Raw genomic sequence first — 20,990 nt, 5'->3', positions numbered from 1 at the left:
ATGGTAGGAAAAAACAAGTGCGTGGTGAGTTCTAAGTAAGCGGATGATCTCCTAGATCTCTGTTGATAGAAGGCTTGTGGGCGAGTCTGAGCTGCTTTCTTGTCGTGAAGTCATTGAGGTTGTTTGAGTGGTTTTAGATGCTTTCTCAATTGATGTTGTGATTGGGGCAGTTGCTGATATGGTCCGAGGCGGCTGATTTACTGTCTGGCGTGATGATTGAAGTTTTGTGCTCTTTGATTTTGGTGTTTCACCTGTCATTGTCTTCACTTACAGTCATTTTTTACACTCAACCTATTGTTTCTCTGGGTTTGGTGGTGTCTCGTCCGAACCAACGGTTGACGTTGTTTAATACTGTACGCGGATGCGGAATTACCATGGCAACTTTGACCATGTTGGTTGGTTGGATGGTTTGTTGTTTAACGCCGCACTCAGCAATATTCCAGCTATATGACGTCGGCCTGTAAATAATCGAGTCTGGACCAGACAATCCATTGATTAATACCATGAGCATCGATCCACGCCATTGGGATCGATGACATGCTTCAACCAAGTCAGCGAGCCTGACCGCCCGATCCCGTTATTCACCTCTTACGACAAGCAAAGTCGCCTTTTACGGCAAGCATGGGTTGCTGAAGACCTATTCTACCCCGGATCGTCACGGGTCAGACCATGTAATATAATACAATGGATGTTTGTATATGGTGAAATACCATTTACAAACGTAATACTGGCCTTGTCCAAAAAGCGACAATGCATGTCATCGGATCCCAATTTCGTGGATCGATGCTCATGATGTCAATCGCTGGATTGTCTGGTCCAGGCTCGATTATTTACAGACCGCCATCATATAGCTGGAATATTGCTGAGTGCGGGGTTGAACAACAAACAAACAAATAAACAAAACTAGCCTTGTGCCTGCGTGCGTGTGACAATACATAACAACATGCATGTACTTCGGGGTCGATATGCAGGTAGTCAATACAAACACTTTATTACAGATGTATTGACCTATCAGACACGTAGGTGTGTAGTCACTCTGTTGTAGTCATTGTTTTATTCATAGACAGTCGTGATACACATTCATCGATGTGCTACTTCTTGTACACAAGGAAGAAATGGCATCCTATGTTTTACTGTGTGTTTCCGTTTCTTACTGATTTGCAGGGGCTGTCAACGTCCAACGGATGTCGCGAGGATATGCGGCGTCACTAACGTTAACACTGTTGTATGCAACGTGCTAGATCTTCGACCCCTTCATCAATAAGAATTAGGATTTAAACATTACAGGGAAAACAAACACCATTTACAAAACATAATTATAAAGTGAAGCAAAGGATAAAGGACTTCAAGGGAATGGAGAAAAGCATTGACAAGGGATTCGAAGCTCGCAAGAATTTCATGAGATTTGTGTTACAGACAGAATATATTTTGTTTATCAACACTTTCCCCAGAAACGTGAAACCAAACAAATCTCTTCAATAAATATAGCGATAAAACCCTTTCCATATCCAATGGAATTCTCTGCATAAAGCAGAGTCGATTGATCAATTCCGACTATATCATGAGCATGTGTTTATGAATCACTATCCCTTAGTAATGATACCAGGTGTTCGCGAAAAAGCGAGCGTATCCTGCGCCACCAGTGGCACCCGTAACAAACACATGCAAAGGCAAATCAATTATTAAGAAAGAAAGTATTAATTTATAATGGAACTCCGTCAATATCATTGTGTTTTCTCTCCATTTCATCAATCTCTGATCATTTTCTCCCACCTTCTTTCTCACTTACTCATCTTTTCTCACCCATCATATATATTACCTCTCTATCTCACACATCATATATATACTCTTCAAAAAAAGAAACGCAGAGGTAGATATTTTTAGTAAATGTATTGTACCTAATAAAGTCGATATATTTAATTTAATATCATAAATACAAATATGAAATTTTAGAGCTCGATAGTGACATGTTGTCGTTGTACAAAGGCAATGGAAACTGTTTATCGTCATGTCACATAAGGCCACAAGGTTGCGCAGAACTCGTGTGACCGCCCCGGGCAGCAATCACGGCACTGCATCTCCTAGGCACAAACTGGATAAGTGTACGAACTCTGCGGAATTCTGCGCCATTCTGCTTGAAACGCGTGTTCTGACGTTGACATACACGTCGATCGAGTTCATCCAAGAGGTGTTCTATTGGGTTAAGATCTGGAGATCTCGACGGCCAGGGCAAGCGGTGATGTTGGCATTATGAAGGTAGTCTACCGTGAAACGAGATGTGTGCGGTGGAGCGTTGTCTTGTCAATGATCTGAAGAAGGTGAGGTTGAAGAATTTGTAGCGATTTGCTGTCAAACTTCCTGAACCACAACCAAGTAAGATCTCGTGTGGTATGATATGACACCCCCCCCCCCCCCCCCCCAACCACACACACACACACACCCCACCCACACCCCACACCCATTTTGCCTCACTGTTTTCCTCCATGACTTTTTTAACAAGTGTGAAAACACTACCGTTTATTCCATTGCAAATTGATAATGGCTGCGTCCTGACGCACCGTCTTTCGAATATCAGGCCACCAACATTTTCTAATAACATATATCCAATTTATATACCGTTTTTTCTATGTAGTCAGGCTCAATGAACCACATACTACCTGTGCGTTTCTTTTTTTGAAGAGTGTAATTGCTCTATATCTCACCCACCACAAATATTATCTCTCTTTCTCGCTCATCATATATATCATCTCTCTATCTTACTTATCATATATAGTATATCTCTGTCTCCCCATCATATATAGTATCTCTCTATCGCGCTTTATATATATAATATTGTATATATAATTTTATCTGTCTATCTCACTCATAACACTTAGTATGTATCTCTCACTTATCACAGACGCTATCTCATAAAATAGATTATCTATCTGTCTCACCGATCATCTATATAAATCTCTCTCTTTCTCATTATATATAAATTATATCTCTCATAATATATTACATCTCTCTCCCTCACCTCTCTCTCTCTCTCCCTCCCTCTCCTCTCTCTCTCTCTCTCCCTCACCTCCCCCACTCCTCTCTCTCCCCTCCTCTCTCCCCTCTCTCTCTCCCTCACCTCTCCCTCTCCTCTATCTCCTCCCTCTCTCTCCCTCACCTCCCCTCTCTCTCTCCTCTCTCTCCCCTCTCTCTCCCTCTCTCTCCCTTAACCCTCCCTCTCCCCTCTCTCTCCCCCTCTCTCTCTCTCTCTCTCTCTCTCTCTCTCTCTCTCTCTCTCTCTCCTCTATCTCACATATATATTCGATCACTATCTCACTTCCCATGTATATCATCTGTCACCCATCATACATAATGTTTCTCTCTCACTCAAACATAAATATTATCTCTGTATCTTTCCTTTCACTCGCCAATATGTCCCGAACGTCAGTGATTTCAACATCAAGTGAAGAATGGCATTTGACTGTGTCAGAGATGGATTTAAACACTAGATTTCCATCGCTGTTTGCCTTCTACGCCCAGTGGAATCGAGAAAGATTTTTCTCTGGCCTTGAAGTTTCATATCATTAAAAAGAAAACCCGCATATTACATTAACAGAGTTGAAAATGTTTGTACAATAACATGTCGTGTAAAGTCGTGCTTCCCATTTCTGGTTATTATATATGAACAGTTTGGTGTGAAACCACACCTGTACCCATCATGACGGACTTTGCTATGTGGTACGTGACGACCCGTTGGGGTGGGTCATATTTAGACATCAGACGCCCAATCAAACCGCAACATCATTTCCTGATTGTGACACGAGTAAGTTTGATCAGTCATCCGTGGAAGGGCGACGTGCGGTTTTGCAGGCAGCGAATAATAAAACTGGCTGTGGGCATTCACGTCATGCTGTTTAACCTGGCTTCACTGAACATGCGAGATGTCTCCCACTAACACTATCAGCACATGTAATATAATGTATTCTTGCTTCACTCGCTTCACTGTGAATTTCACTTGTCTTTCTCCGGCAGTTAAACCGGCTTCAAACACGTTATGGCTCGTCCTATGAAAAATGTGAAGGTCGCTGTATTTTATGATATACCAAAATATTTTATGCTTTCTTTGTTTGTGGAATGTTGTTGGTGTATGGCGCTTTGATATTTTAGATTAAAATTCCAGTATATGTTTTATTGGCCATTTTCAGTTTTTATTTACTTTACAATATTTTTTTATGAATACATTGTAGACTAACGGCCGTGTTTTATGTTATAATTAATGCTCTTGACTCTGAATGCAGTGAATTTCTCTTCTAAACTATCAGCTGAAACATTTATTATTAATATGCTTATTGAGATTATGATAACTTAATTGATGACGGTACAGTCTCAAAAGATGGCGACGATGTTGCTATCACTGCCGCCACTGGTACTATGAATGGTAAATCTTTCCTTTCAGCGACGGTGTAGCCAATTACTTAAAGTGTTCGCTCAAAATTGTCCGAGTTCATTCTTACATGGACAGTCCATAAATCCCATTCCTGGAACACCTGTCTCGCAATATCTCGCGACGTTACACCTCCTGGCTACTGTTTTTTATTAGGACACCCTTGAGGACTAAATTAAAACCTCTACCCCCTGTGATGATGCCCCGACATATGTGCCACCGCCGTGGTATGGGATTACTGCAATAACATAATAAGTAGCAAAAACGTTGTTAACTCAACCTGATGTTACCAGGTTAAGTGTTGTTTCACAGCGTGTTTGACAAAACTGTGACAGTAACATGTGTTTGTTGGCAAACGTCAGTGGGGCAAGGGAGGCAACTCGCTTTCACACATTTTGACAAGCGCAGCCCTTCCTCACTCACTAGTGTAACAGCTGCAATCTTTGACAGACTACATAGGGTGTATTTGGCTTTTCTTGTCAAATAACACGTTTATCTCATCGAGTGACGAAAGTATTTTTTTATTAGCTGCGCAGCTTCCCACGAGTAAAAATATCAACTCTAAAAAAACATGAAAAAATATGTTATTATCATAAGAAAAGACATAGGTTGAATTCATTATGGTTTTTTTTCAGTGATCCTTCATATCTTACTCTGACAACCATGGTGTATATATGCAGCCTGAAAGTGGTTTCCTCGAAAAGCGTTATATCACTGAAGTGAAATATCGAGTATATTTTATCAGACAAATACAACATTTTATCTCTAAATGAATATAAACAAAGTATAAGCTCGATAGTAATATAGTTTTGACAATTTTCTTACAACAGCTTTAGCCCTTTCATTGCCTATGAGTCATTCCACTGGCCGTTACAGGGCTAACAATCATAGGGGCAAATAAATTGCTTGGCGAATAAGAATCCAGTATTCCTTGTAAAAAATGAGTAAATGAGTGAATGAATATGGTTTTTCGCCGCTTTTACCAACATTCCAGCAATATCACGACGGGGAACACCAGAAATGGGCTTCACACATTGTACCCATTTGGGGAATCTAACCCTGGTCTTCGGCCTGACGAGCGAACTCTTTAACCACTAGGCTACCCCTTCCTTATAAAAGGCAACATACCTATCGTTAGGCACCATATACAAGAACATTGTTACACACAGAAACATATTACAATTACGTACTACACACGAACACCTATTATTATACTATCTATAAAATGTGTACATTTCTTCACAATCTTTGCAACAAATCGCGTTGACCAAAAACAAATTCACTGTGTTATGACAATAATAATATACGTTGTCCCCACAATGAGTGACTGTTCTCAGTGCACGTGTTGGCACAGCGTCAATCACTCATGGCACACTGTCCCCATTCTGTTATAGTAAATACACCGTACCTATTAGAGGGACCGCCTCCGTGGTGAAGTGGTAGAGCGTCCGCCCGGAGAGCGGAAGGTACGGGGTTCGATCCCGGCCGCGTCATACCAAAAGACGTTAAAAGATGGTACTTGTTGTTACCCTGTCTGGCGCTCGGCATTAAGGGGCTAAAACAAGGACTGGTCGGCTCGGAGTCAGTATACTGGGTCTGAGTGGGGTATTCATGTTAAACTGCGGCATGGTATCTCAATGAGCTAGCACTATAAATCGGCATCAGTCCGGACTAGTACAAGCAGCCACACAAACGCACACAAGTACATGCACGTCGCTATATAGGTGCAATAATCTTGGACGCGACGTTAAACCCCATTTCACCTCACCTATTACATGAAGGCATTTAACCTTCGCTTGGAAGTGACTTCACTATCTCCAAAGCTCTTTGTCGGGAAAGAACGGCAAAACAGGGAATACTCAGGTATGGTATTAACATCTTAACAGTGACAAATGCTTCTTCATCCGAACAGAGACAAATGCTTCTTCATCCAAACAGAGACCATAAACATAGTTTGATCTGACATTTTCAAAAATCTTTCACCATAACATAACAGACGTACCTTGAGAGTTGTCTGTTCACCGTGGTGATTCCGGGTATGGATTGGTGTCCATTTACGTGCGTTTGTCGTAAGAGTGATTGAGTTGGATTTAACGCCGCTTTGAACAGTATTACAATTATACCACGGCGGATCAGCTTAATGTCGGAGGAAAGTCCAAAGTGATGCAGGTCTCAGACATTTATGGCTTTGGTGACACCAACGGACACGGGTATGGTGCTGACAAACCTAGAAAATTGATCGGGGCGAATCGGGATTCTTATGACGCTTATTAGTTTTCGGGCGTGCCCTAGGGACGTAACTCTGTACAGCGAATTGCGGGGCCTTTGACGACTTGACGTAAGGGGCGACTCAATGGGTGTCAGGCTCGGTTTAATGCGGATCCCGAACCCACGTGGAAGTGGATCGTTGCTCACAACACCAACAACCGACTTGCCAGACACAGACTCTATTATTTAAAGATCGTTATTAATAGTTGGAGAAGCGGCATTGGAAAACAAATAAATAAAAAAACAAAGTAAAGTTTGTAACCAAATACACTCCAAAACACTTTATCACCTAATAAACAAACCACTTACCCCACACAGCGCTAGAAATAGAGTCAGGGCGAGCTGGGATTCGAACCCACGATCATAGGTCTCTGCAGGCTTTGCTCCAAGAATGGTATAATAGATGTTCAGGCCATCGAATTGGTGGATATAGCAACGAAACCTCCATGGAAGTGAAAGGAAGTGTGATCTTAATCTATGAATCTAGTACTAGTTTCGTAGTGTAATTACTCTACATAATGTTTGTAAATGAAAATAAAATTACAGCATGCATGGCTGACAGTTTCCACAGTGGACGTAGACGTACCTTCAATTTATTATTCAAAGCAAGGTATATAGTGTGAATTTTATGTCCGCTTCTTTTCAGAAGCGCTACATACGAGAAAACGACTCTTCAGTGCTATTGTTACATCAATACCTCCTGTTATGATTTATAATCTACATGTAATTACAGGAAGGAACCGACTAAATGCACAGTAGTGTTCAGGGAACTCTTAATAGATCTTCAGCAAATCATGATTGTCGTAAAAAGCGACTATGCTTGTCGTAAAAGGCGACAAACGGGATCGGCTAGTCAGGCTCGCTGACTTGGTTGAAGCATGTCATCGATCCCAATTGCGTGGATCGATGCTCATGATATTAATCACTGTATTGTCTCGTCCAGACTCGACTATTTACAGACCGCCGTCATATAACTGGAATATTGCTGAGTGCGGCGTAAAACAACAAACTTAACTTAAATAAATCTACGACGGAGAGACAACATGGACTTCGTTGTGTCGACTAATTCTGATTTTCCTATCAATGAGGGAAACTGAACCAACCGTGTACATGATATAACAGTGCTACCTATATTTGGTCAATACTATGGGTCATTGTTTTTCTATTGTTTAGCTGACTTTGATCATCAACGATGAAGTGACAACAGCTACACGAAACCAAATTAAAATGTTTGAAAATGTCTGTCAGAAGCTAGCATGACGGCAATACCATTGCAACATTTATAGACAGAACTGGGTAAAACAATATATTCTTAGACACAACAAGAGAGCGATATATCACGTCAGAAAAATTCAGAAAAAATCAATTACTTCACGCCTCCTGTATTTTGATGAAACTCATACCCGAACAACTAGAACTAAGGGATAATATATTTGTTGTAGGACAATGTTTAATTCCGGTTTCAATAAAGAAACTTTGCATCAACTAAATAGGACACCGAATGAAAATCATATTACATGTATATTTATCTACATTGCAAAACAGTCTCGGTATACACACGTGTTTCCCTTCCAAACACAATAGTGATACAATTTACTGTGGCTCTTTTCCAATCAATATATGAAAGGTGGTTGAGCCTCACAAAGAAAGACTCGACTCAAGAAGATCCGGGATAGAATAAGTCTTCAGCAACCCATGCTTGCCATAAAAGGCGACTATGCTTGTCGTAAAAGGCGAATAACGGGATCGGGTGGTAAGGCTCGCTGACTTGGTTGATCCATGTCATCGATCCCAATTGCGTGGATCGATGCTCATGATATTAATCACTGGATTGTCTGGTCCAGACTTGATTATTTACAGACCGCCGTCATATAGCTGGAATATTGCTGAGTTCGGCGTTAAACAACAGACAAATAAAGACATTCAATTTATTTTTTCAACATAATTCCCTTTCTCATTGATACACATCTTTCCAACGATATTGGAAGGATTTTTACCTGTTTCGTAGAAGTCATCTTCTTGTCTGCCCACAATATTGCTATGTTACCCCCTTTTACTTGTCAATGTGAAACAATTTGCTCAATTCAATCAACATTATTGTGAATATACTTCTATGACTTTCTGTAATATCCACAACAACAAAATCACTACAACGAAATTCCTTCTGTGTGAGACCAAAAGGCTCTATGAACCCTCTTTTAATAAGCCAGAAACATCATACCGATATTCATACTTTGGTTGCAGTTTCAAGATTGATAATTAGTTTGGAGAAGCACGGGATGATCGATTAAACATCGACATGTTTGCTTGTTGTTTAACACCGGACGCACCAATATTCTAGCTTTCAGGCGACGGCCACAAAATAATTGAGTCTGGACGAACCAGTGATTGATATCATGAGCAGCCCCACACGCTAAGGGGGTGCGATGAGGTACAACCAAACGAGTCTGAGCCTACGGACAGCATACTTTGCTGGTGACTTACATGTACCGTACCACGGCCTCCCGACGGGGAGATCATAGATGCTAATACAAAAAACTTACTTTTTTACCATACTTGCATCCTTCCCTAGTGTCCCTGAGGATATCAATGAAACATGTCAGAGGGAAATTTTATTTTCTGAAACGTGACTTTTACACGCCTCGCTCTCACACGTTCGCTCGAATCAATAAAACAGTAACACAGTAACAATTTAATGAAACATGGTAACCAAAATTAAAAAAACATTACTCAGCAACCATTTTATACATACATGTTTATATATACATGTGACTTACACAGGACTGGTTACATAATTTACAAACTGTATTTTAATTTATGTCAATGCAATGTACGCACAACCTCTGCAGTAAAATATCGAACAACAGCTGCAGCACATAAATTCATCACAATGTTATTTATATTCTTCATGTCTACTTTTACTTTAAAAAGCTTATAGTTTGTGAGAACTTTGTGTTCTCATAAACTATTCTTATGACGTCACTATATTGTTGCAACGAACGTCTTTCGTTGACATAACTATTAACCCTAGAACAATGTTATGACAGAACTAAGGCGTGATTGACATAGCTACTTTCTGAACGTTTTGTTTATGAATCTACGTCATGGATAAAACAATATCATGTATATATTTGTACTTCTGACTGTCAGATCCAACTTAATCACAGAAAACTATCAAACACAATGTATGGAAAATGTTGAGAACTTGAAGCAGAAACGACTCTAGAACAATACACATTGTGTAAGCTGAAAAACAGACAAAAGGACGTTGCTTAGTAATCTCATGACATCAGAGTAGTTGGACTGTGTCGTCACAATACAAGGTACAACGGAATAGTGAATGTTTGACTTTACACTTACTTTTGGCGCATATTAATGGATTACATGCTGTTCTTTTTGTGGTAATGTGGTTTATCATCATAATTGTGAACAGGAAAACATAAAAATGGTCTCTTCCATTTTATCTACATGTTTTTAAGTGGAATAGTTCCGTGAGGTGACTATTTTATCTGCGAGCGGAACAGATTGTTTCGCTTGTTTAATTTCAGTTCCGTTTTCCCGATATACTTTTCATTACCACCACTGCAAATAACGTCAATGACATTTTTTTTTTATCATAATGCATATTTTGCACAGAACATCCTTTAATTATGTTACTTCAAGTACGACAGCGTTGATCACCGCACTTAGAAAACAATTAAGCAACTGAATCATATTTAGGACTAGTTTTGGGGGATAATTGCTTTTGGCTGTTGATAATGTTGAACGTTTTGTTTTGGTTTGATACATTCCCCCTTTTCTGACTCCTAAAGTGAATGTATTTTGCAAATTCCGAGCATTGTCGAGGGACTTAGATAATCCGGAATTAGAATCCACGAGTATGTTTATTTTGTATATATTACCCACTGTCATTGTCTGAGTGATGTAGAAAACGATGGGTTTCTCAAATGGGGTATTGGCTCCGTGAGATTATTGTTGGAACGTCACGTAAATCATTTGTGACGCCATGTACAATGCATGGCGTATGTTTAGTATATAATTAGTCATTTGCGAAAATGCCTTGATATGACGACATGCTGCTATGCGGGTCGTCGCAAACAATAAAACAACTGGACCGAACTGGACGATCAGCAAGAAACCAAACATAAAGCTCAGTGAGAATTACCGAAAATAGTTTCACCTATGTCCTGGCTCCAATGTGGATTATATCTGTATTTAAATATAAGAAGCACGTCTGCCTCGAGGCTCGAACCCGTGGTCTCGTATTTGTGATCGCGTATTTAATCTCGCTATGAACTCCGCCCTATGCCTAGCAGCAATCAGTATGCCCTTTAAGGCACATAACAGCAAGATGTCAACCTTCTTTTTTGTCCCCGTTTCTTCTGTGTAACATTTAACAGGGTACACATTATTCTTAGGTACACGGAAAAGGTTTCCGGCTGAAACGGCTGCACTTTCGAGTAGCTTATTCGAGAACGTCGTCTTCAAGTCAGATGAAACCACAGCATCAGTGTGTGTCATAACAACGCATCGGGGAATTTCTGAAATTAAGAAAAGGATTTTTGTTAGACCATCAATATTAGTTTCAAAATTGTGTTTCTCTTCTCTTTAAGTCAGATGTAACCACAGCATCAGTGTGTGTCATAACAACGCATCGGGGAATTCTCTGAAATTAAGAAAAGGATTTTTTGTTAGGCATCCTTATTAGTTAGTGTTACTCTTCTCTTCTTGCAAAAAATGGAACAAGACTGGTATTGAAGTTTTTAAAATTTGAGATTGGGTGTACTTGCATCACGGAAAAGACAGCAGTTAATACTATCACAGACACTTGCTATTGTTTCGTAAAACCAATTATCACTGGTATGGCTTTGCCAGACCAAGAATTGTAACCGTGATTCTTGGATTGTACCAATTCTGGCAGCGTCAGTACACACAGCGAAATGCAGCGCTGTATGACATTGTGTCACCAGTTCATAAACTCGTACTGATGTGTTCCGTATCGTGGACATTACGATAAAGTGGTGGTAATCATGAGGTGTTTCTTGTTCACCCAGTGAATGATATATTTGTTTCCATAATGTTGATTCTTACCATTGTCATTGAGGAAATCGATGATCTTTTCTAGATACAATCTGAATGAAAGTTTTGACCAGAGCATGTCTGACTTTGTTGCATCAACAACAAAGATTATCCCCAAGGGAAGATCCGTAGCTTTGAAAGGCATTACTGGGTCAATTATCATTTCCTCGTGGGTTGGCATCTTGAAGAAAAAACAACACACCATTAATCGGAACCACGTCCGAGGTTTTTAAGCATAGGAGGTATCACTTGGAACGTATTTGTTTGTTTGTGCGTTGTCTTACGCCGTTCTGAGCAATATTTCAGCTAAATGACGTATAATGATTATTCATTATTTAGATTACAATGAGAGAATATTAATGTATTACAGGGACGGTTGAACGGCTCTGAGCCTAACTACGATGAAGTAGGTTGCTAATTATTTTCAACATATTCCCCTGCGAGGTCCACACACTTTTGTCAACGATGCTGCCTGGATCCACCTTTGTAGAAGGTTTCGTTCTGGAGATGTAAAAAGTCCTCTACAGCAGAAATGCCATCCTCATTTGCATAATGCTTGCCACGTATTGGAAATCTCACGGTGCCAAATCTGGTGAACACGGAGGGCGTTTAGTGAATTGAAACCCACAGCCTTGCATCGCAACGATGGCGACAACTGACACGTGCAATGACCTGGTGGAAACAAACACATCTTTAAGTGAGTTTCCACGACGAAGAGTCTTGACATTCTCACTAAGTGTCCTGAGCTTATTTGTGTAATGTTGGCCATTGATGGTCTGACCTTTTGGGGAGGCAGTCCACCAGTGGAACTCCTTTGGAATCCCATAAAACCGAAGCCATCACCTTGCCGTTAGTGTGGTCTCTGGCTGATAGAGATGAACCCAAGACTCGTCCATGGTCACAAATCGCACAATATCAGTCTGCTTTCGAACGACGTAAATTATCACAATACAATCTGGGGTGTTTCTGATCAGGTCGGACCTTTTGGGGAGGTAGTCCACCAGTTGGAGTCCTTTGGAATCCCATAAAACCGAAGCCATCACCTTGCCGTTAGTGTAGTCTCTGGTTGATAGAGATGAACCCAAGACTCGTCCATAGTTACAAATCGCATAATATCAGTCTGCTTTCAAACGATGTATATTATCACAATACAATCTAGGGTGGTTCTGATCAGGAATGAAAAGCCTTGGAACCCAGAGTGTTGTAACCTTTGTCATTTCCAGTTCATTCTTCAGAATGTTCTCAACTCTTTCATGTTTTGAGTCGTCGATCATCCACATGTTCCTATCATATTTTTTACAACATTTTCCTTAATTGTGGCAGTTGAAGGTCTTCCTAATTCGGGATCTTCTCTCTTTCCCTCTTAAATCTCCACTGCCAATCGTACAACAGTGACAAGGAAAGGAGTATCGTTCCCTAAAGTTGATACCATGTCCACATGGAAGGCTTTTGGAATAACCCTCTACATCCCAAGCTACTATTACAAGTATCCATCACGGGCAAAAAATAATCAACTAGTAGCAACAAAAAATGAAAAGCTAATTAAAAATATTGCTGTTTATCATTTAATGGGTAGGTTTCTCGGCAGGATAAAGCCAACGGATAAAAATGATATCCGTTGGGGTCAGATGCGGATAGAGATGCAAATATCAAAGGTCAAGTAGGGACTACTTTCACTGTTTATAAAGAAACATTGCGTCGCCCTCGTCATTCGGCGATCGAGTCAGAATTAACCATCGGGAATCTGGATAAACTACAGAGATAATTGCTTTCATTATCAAAAGAAGTCTAATATACTGAAAATCAGTGTCTAACTGTGACTTGTGACTGTGTAAGGCTAGTTTTGGCAACTTTGGAGATATAAATTTCGACACAATTTAGCGAGGGCACGAGGCCTAGCCAAGCGGGATCAGTAGCCATATCTGTGCTTGTAGACCTCTGCGGCTTGAACCTTTCTCCACAAATTAAAAAAGTTGGATTTGGCCGAAATATGTTTGAATTGTTACCTTGTTTCGTTTTGTCGCTGTGTGTACATCTGACTACACTTCTTAACGTTATGACAGGACAGACCGACTGTCAACAACGTCTGACCATGGCCATGACGTCTCATAGACTAGGATTAGAGTAGCTTCCCTTTGACAAAGTATTTATTCCTAATGCAGGATATTTACCATCCCCAAACACACACGCATGATAACCTCTATCTATTTGAAAAGAAATCAGTATCATATCGTGTATCATGAATATTGTATTGAGATAGAATAACAGTTATCCCACCTGTCCATGTGCAAAGGTTTATCTTATCCGAATAAACTATTTGAAAATATTTGATGAAAAAATACGCTGTCTGGGTGTGTATTTGGTTCAAATGCAGCCTGGAAACTTTCGTATACTTTGAATACATGAAAACTGTTAAGACTATACCATACATCCTTCGTAGTTAGGCTCAGCACACTTCAACCACCCCTCTTCTGTTTCATTTAAGACACATGCGAACCCGTGCCTTCAGAATGTGGCCCCAACGTAACCACTAGGCTGTCACTCCCCCATCATTTATGTAAAGGTTTACAGCAACTATATAGATAATAATGCTATATTAACATCTCAGATATACTTGTATTGAGGACGTGCAAAAAATGGAACTAAAATGTTGCAACAGCCTACAATTTCTCCTTGTTGAAATTGTCCAGTAATAATCATCCGGATCCCATCAATCCCAGCGCCTCCTCCTTCCTCGTGCAGGCCCCGGGAGTCACACAACACGAACGGTAGGTCTTCCCCCTTGTATATCATCGGATGTTCGTTGTACTGAAGCGTGATAGAAACTGCTATCAGTTTGTGACAAATCGTTCGTTTACATTAAGCATGAGTTAAGTTTTCTTTGTTATTTAACCTCATACTAGCCACTATTCTACCATGAATTTGGAATTTACTCGATTCTGATTGGTCAATCAGAGGCTATTAAATCACAATAAACCCCCTCTGATTAAAACAGCTGGTTTGACGGCCGCATCACCGTCGAAGCTAATATTCATAGAATAGTACTATTTTCAGGCATTGTCGGTAGACATATTTCAATAATTATATCTACAATTACAGGTTACAAAATGAACAGATGCGGTTACTACAATATTCAAAGGATGTGTGGCAATACATTTCGTGCAGAAAAACACGACAGAAATCAACAAAGGGAATGTGTTTACGTTTTGGAGACAACAGAGAGCTTGGAATTTTGGCGCTTTTCTATATACGACTGTGACGTCATATTTTTTGCGTCACAATGAGCGATATGACGTCATAATGGTGACGTGCAATGTAGAGCGAAAGCCTTGAAAAGCTTGCTTTGTTTTCTTTAGGGATGCCCACCACATGTTAGCTTACTAAGTTATATGCTTTCAATGCCTGTCATATGTTCGAGTGAAGTATTACGGTGTTAACAAACTGCTTGAGGATATACAGCACCATATTTTGTTCGGTGATTCCGTAATTCAGATCGATAACCCACTCAAAACACTGAACTCAACCCATGCCGCTTCACTCAGTATATTTGCTGGCACCAAAGAGTTCGCGTTTTGTTTAGTCATGGAAGAATGGAGATAAACATATTGTGTTTTCAATGTAGAGCTAGGTTACCTGTAGATTTAACCGCGCTAAATTTAACATTTGAAACCTCACGCTGCGCGTTCGGTTCCAAATTCAATTAGACAATCCAGTGATCGACATCATGAGCATCTATCTGCGATCAACTCACCACCCGATCTGTAAAATCGCCTCCTACGACAAGCATAGCATAGGTTGCTGGGAACGTATATATTTTCCCGGAATCCCCACGGGCTGAAATTTGAACGGCATATTTTCAGGAATATTATACCACCTCCTCTTTCTATTAGAATTTTCTTTTTTCTCAGTTTTCAAATTTTGAATCGAAATTTTTCACTTCATAATCTGGAATGGAATTCGTCAGTTTAAAACTGGTCCCATAAACAGAGAGAACGCTTCTTTTCTGAATGGCTAATGTCAAATTCATGCTAGTCATTTCACTGTTGGGTCAAAGTTCCCAAACGGTCGTTCTGACGTGACCAGTAATGGGATGTCCTCACATCTGTCTGTTGCGGTAGCGAACACTAAACATACTACAATGCAACCCTTGAAGACTCGGGGTAGGAAAGGTCTTCAGCAACCCATGTTTGCCGTAAAAGGCGACTATGCTTGTCGTAAAAGGCGACTAACGGGATCGGGTGGTCAGGCTTGCTGACTTAGTTGATGCATGTCATCGTATCCCAATTGCGTGGATCGATGCTCATGATGTCAGTCACTGGATTGTCTGGTCCAGACTCGATAATTTACAGACCGCCGTCATATAGCTGGAATATTGCTTAGTGCGGCGTTAACCCCTGGATGCCATTTCGACATATATGTCCCTACACAAAACGCAGTAGCTGTGCCAGAGTGACAACAAACAAATAAACAAACAAATCCCATGTAAGATTTAGGTCAGTACTGGCATACTTTTCTTACGAGTTGATCCGCAGGCCCAGCAGTGACGTAGCTAATAAAAGGTGAACGATTAATTGCAAATAGATCGCCCATTGGTAAGTACCTGTCGGCTGACTTGTGCCATCCCCTCTCCAACAACAGCCCCCTGCCCAATCTCTCCATCAAGACACGACTTAATGCTTGAGATGAAGGAGGACTTCCCGTGACCTGATGGGCCGAAAATCAGCAACCGAATAGCCTTTTGTCCATATGTTTTTTGTACGAGCTCACTTGGTCTCCATGATGTCACGTACTCCAATAGTTCATGACGTGTCTGAAACAAACGAAACACTGAGCAAAGCTAACCTACCTAAGCACCATTGATATAGATCTTGGGGATTCCGGGTAAGAAAATCAACCTACATGTATACTCCCTCTGCCGGATGAAGTCATGTCGCATATCATATAAGTTAGTGAGTTATAAGCTAACGTCGCATCGGCATTATTTCAGCCATATAGCGACGCATATAATGTACAAGGAAAAAATGGAAGAAGTCCCTTTTGTTCATATGATTCGCTCTTGTTTCAGCTTTTTCTATCTTAACCCTTGGGTACCATAACATAGACAGTGGCGCAGATAAAGTGCAGAATATAGGTGATATGTTTTCAAATGATTATACTTGCGTGAAACTTGCAATATTCCTAATAGCACGTGTCCGGGATAGAATAGGTCTTCAGCAACCCATGCTTGCCGTAAAAGGCGACTGTACTTGTCGTAAGAGGCGACTAACGGGATCGGGTGGTCAGGCTCGCTTACTTGGTTGGTACAAGTCATTGTATCCCAATTCCGTGGGTCGATGCTCATGATGTCAAAGTATTGCGGCGTTAAACAACACACAAGCAAACAAACAAACAAACATAATAATCGGGACCAGAAAATCCAGTGATTGATATTATTAACAACGACCCAAGCGCCAGCAGGATGTGCAAGGGAAGCTAAACATACACATCGCACCACGTATATGAATGTGTGCAAATGCAAGTGGTTGATATGTTAGAAGAGCATTACGCAATGGTATTTGAAAAATACATATTTGTTAATATTCAATACATATTTACCTCTTCCGTAAAAGGCGGATGTCCCCTCCAGTCCTACAAACAATATTTATGTGTCACTGGGTGTATCGTTAATTGTTTTCTACCACTTTGTACCAGTACTATCACAAACAAGTATGTAATGTAAAGAGTGAGTCAGTGAGTTGGGTTTAACGCCGCTTTTAACAGTATTACAGTTATATCACGGCGTGTCAGCTTAATGTGGGAGGAAAGCCCGAAGTGATGCAGGTCTCAGACGTTTACCACTTCGGTGAAACCCACGAGCACGGGTATGGTGCTGACAAACCTAGAAACATAATCGGGGCGAACAGGGATTCGAACCCACAATCATTGGTTTCTGGCGTGCCCAAGGGACGCAACTCTGCACAGCGAATCGCGGCGCCTGAGACGACTGGGCCAGCCGCGCCCCCTGTAATGCAAAGAAAATAATGTCTAGGGGGACATGGGAGTCCCAGTCGTCTGAGGCGCCGCTGTTAAGAGTTACGTCCCTTAGGAATGTCAGAACCCTTACTGTGATCTCAGGGCAAGGTCAATCGTCTAAGACGGCGCAATACGCAGAGTTGCGTCCCTTGGTCACGCCCGAAACCAATGATTGAGCGTTCGAAGCCGGTGCCCTGATTATGTTTCTAGGTTTGTCAGCACCATACCCGTGTCACGGGTTTCACCAAAGTGGAAAATATGTGATCATGCGACCTATATCACTTCGGGCGTTCCTCACACATTATGCATCACACTGTGGTATACCTGGAATATTGGTAAAAGCGGCGATAAACCAAATCACTCAATGTAACAGTAAATGAGAGAAACCTACCGGATTCCTTGAGAACTTCGCAGACAATCGTTTTGCCATGTTGTACGCCAAGACCTTAAGTCTGGTCCTGTGAAGGTAGAAATGGGGGAATGACACATCTGCCAGTAGCTTGCAAGCAATGAATTAATTTGGAGTGAGTGAGTGAGTGAGTATGGTTTTACGCCGCTTTTAGCAATATTCCAGCAATATCACGGCGTGGGACACCAGAAATGGGCTTCACACATTGTACCCATGTCGGGAATCGAACCCGGGTCTTCGGCGTGACGAGCCAACGCTTTAACCACTAGGCTACCCGACCGCCCCGAATTAATTTGGAGACGCGCTGATTTAAATAACATGTATCTAATCTACTTCAGTATTAATTACTTATGTTCCTACTGGTTCAAAATATTGGGTACGTATACATAGTGATTTTTTTAAAGGCATTAAAACCTCTACAAAGAGTGAGTGAGTGAGTGAGTTTGATTTTACGCCGCTTTTAGCAATATTCCAGCAATATCACGGTTGGGGACACCAGAAATGGGCTTCACTCATTGTACCAATGTCGGGATTCGAACCCGGGTCTTCGGTGTGACGAGCGAACGCTTTAACCACTAGGCTACCCGACCACCCCCCTCTACAAAGACATAGAGTTAATTACTTCGTAACATGTTGCATATGACATCTTCCATTGTTGGGGACCGGCTTCGTGGTCTAGTGGTAGAGAGGAAGGTCCGGGGTTCGAAACCAAAAGACGTTAAAATGTGGTATTTGTTGTTACCCTGTATGGCGCTCGGCATTAAGGGACTAAAATAAGAACTGGTCGGCTCGGAGTCAGTATACTGTGTCTGAGTGGGGTATTCCTGTTAAACTCCAGCATGGTATCTCAGTGTGCGAGCACTATAAATCGGCATCAGTCCTGACTAGTACAAGTACACGCACGCACGTCGCTATATAAGAGCAATAATCTTGGACGCGACGTTAAACCCCATTTCCCCTCATCCTACGTCCATTGTTGGGATGACAGGTTGTCGAAATGATTAAAAACTCGCGGAACATTTCTGTTGAATGTAATGTATTATGTTGAAAATATTCCCTTAGTGTCTGTGATACATATTCAGAACTACTTACAGTCTATCTCTCCACCCCTACTTGTGTAGATATCGTATCATCAAACCAGTGGAGGTTAAGGTCCAGAACGTCAAAATCGTCACCCAAAAAAATATATTTTGATAATGCTCCTATATGAAATGCATCCAGGTCTAATCAGATATAGTTATATGCGTCGATGTCGAGGAATTCTATAGATCGAGATATTCACAAGCAACTTTTTTTAATGTGAAATGACTTGTGAACTTTGAGATATCAAAGAATAAAAAAATCTTCAGTGGCATGGTACTCGTAAAATCTACATTCGATTACAGAAGTCCGAATACGCGTGTGGAGGGTGTTTGTCTGTGAGGGCGCGTGTGTGTGTGTGTGTGTGTGTGCGTGCGTGCGTGCGTGCGTGCGTGCGTGCGTGCGTGCGTGCGTGCGTGCGTGCGTGCGTGCGTGCGTGCGTGCGTGTGTGTGTGTGTGTGTGTGTGTGTGTGTGTGTGGAGTGTGTGTGTGTGTGTGTGGAGTGTGTGCGTGGAGTATGTGTGTGGAGTGTGTGTGGAGTGTGGAGTGTGTGTATGTGTGTGGAGTGTGTGCGTGGAGCGTGTGCGTGGAGTATGTGTGTGGAGTGTGGGTGTGTGTGGGTGGCGTGTTTGGAGGGTGGGAGGAGTGGGTGGGTGGAGGGTGTATGTGTGTGGAGTCTGTGCGTGGAGTATGTGTGTGGATTGTGTGTGTGTGTGTGTGTGTGTGTGTGTGTGGAGTATGTGTGTGGATTGTGTGTGTGTGTGTGTGTGTGTGTGTGTGTGTGTGTGTGTGTGTGTGTGTGTGTGTGTGTGTGTGTGTGTGTGGAGTGTGTATGTGTGTGGAGTGTGTGTGTGGAGTTTGTGTGTCTGTGGGTGGCGTGTTTGGAGGGTGGGTGGAGTGGGTGGGTGGAGTGGTTGGGTGGAGGGTGTATGTGTGTGGAGTGTGTGCGTGGAGTATGTGTGTGGAGTATGTGTGTGTGTGTGTGTGGAGTGTGTGTGTGGAGTGTGTGCGTGGAGTATGTGTGTGGAGTGTGTGTGTGTGTGTGTGTGGAGTGTGTGTGTGGAGTGTGTGCGTGGAGTATGTGTGTGGAGTGTGTGTGTGTGTGGGTGGGTGTGTGGCGTGTGGGTGGCGTGTTTGGAGGGTGGGTTTAGTGGGTGGGTGGAGTGTGTATGTGTGTGTGTGGAGTGGGTGGGTGGAGGGTGTATGTGTGTGTGTGGAGTGGGTGGGTGGAGGGTGTATGTGTGTGGCTGGTGTGGGTCTAGGTGTGGTAGGATCCTTGCTCGTACATTTTCGTATTCTTGTCCAAAAATATTTGACGTTCGAGATCGCTAAATTGAAAACACAGATGGCTTGTTTATCTTCTAATCCATCACACTGTTCGCAAGCCGAAGCTATCGATGTTACGGCCATATAATGACAATATGTTGTTGGTATGGACATTATTAAACAATAACACCAACAAGCATCATGACACTGCTTACACAACACAACGTCAAATACATTCGCAATTGAAAATCTGAAACGAAGACAAAATTACCTTGAGAGGGATGTAGTTACGTGTGTGAAATCGCTACTGTTTGCGAATGTGATATGTTACTAACTAAGATAACGTATCATGACATGTTTTAAATATAATGATTACTGAAGAGCATTCTAGATAAACTGGCCCGTACGTTCGTGCATCCTGATTACCAATCGTTGTCGACGTAGATATACCACATG

At 41.6% G+C, this 20,990-nt stretch overlaps 1 protein-coding gene across 1 annotated transcript; it reads right to left on the bottom strand.

The window, feature by feature from the left end:
- Nucleotides 1–9,287: 9,287 nt before the first annotated feature.
- Nucleotides 9,288–20,848, bottom strand: LOC124135437 (interferon-induced protein 44-like). The gene is made up of 7 exons (XM_048386638.1): nucleotides 20,806–20,848; nucleotides 18,171–18,237; nucleotides 17,363–17,395; nucleotides 16,368–16,577; nucleotides 14,432–14,575; nucleotides 11,780–11,948; nucleotides 9,288–11,229 (listed from the first exon to the last, which is right to left on the bottom strand). The coding sequence occupies exons 2-7, from the start codon at nucleotides 18,207–18,209 to the stop codon at nucleotides 10,904–10,906; spliced, it is 921 nt and encodes a 306-aa protein (XP_048242595.1). The 5' UTR covers nucleotides 18,210–18,237; nucleotides 20,806–20,848; the 3' UTR covers nucleotides 9,288–10,903.
- Nucleotides 20,849–20,990: the final 142 nt, after the last annotated feature.

This window comes from Haliotis rufescens, unplaced genomic scaffold, assembly GCF_023055435.1.
Source record: "Haliotis rufescens isolate VD_foot unplaced genomic scaffold, xgHalRufe1.0.p SCAF_6, whole genome shotgun sequence".
Taxonomy (NCBI): Eukaryota; Metazoa; Mollusca; class Gastropoda; order Lepetellida; family Haliotidae; genus Haliotis; species Haliotis rufescens.
Note: the sequence above shows the minus strand (reverse complement) of the source record. Positions and strands in the feature narration are given on the sequence as shown.

What these genes read in the sequence shown, in the direction of transcription:
- LOC124135437 (XM_048386638.1), bottom strand. Translation starts at nt 18,209, where the DNA reads ATGGCAAAACGATTGTCTGCGAAGTTCTCAAGGAATCCG. An exon ending in ATCCGCCTTTTACGGAAGAG is followed by an intron (nt 16,578 to 17,362) that starts GTAAATATGTAT and finishes CGTTTGTTTCAG; the next exon opens with ACACGTCATGAACTATTGGA. An exon ending in CGATTTCCTCAATGACAATG is followed by an intron (nt 11,230 to 11,779) that starts GTAAGAATCAAC and finishes TCTTAATTTCAG; the next exon opens with AAATTCCCCGATGCGTTGTT.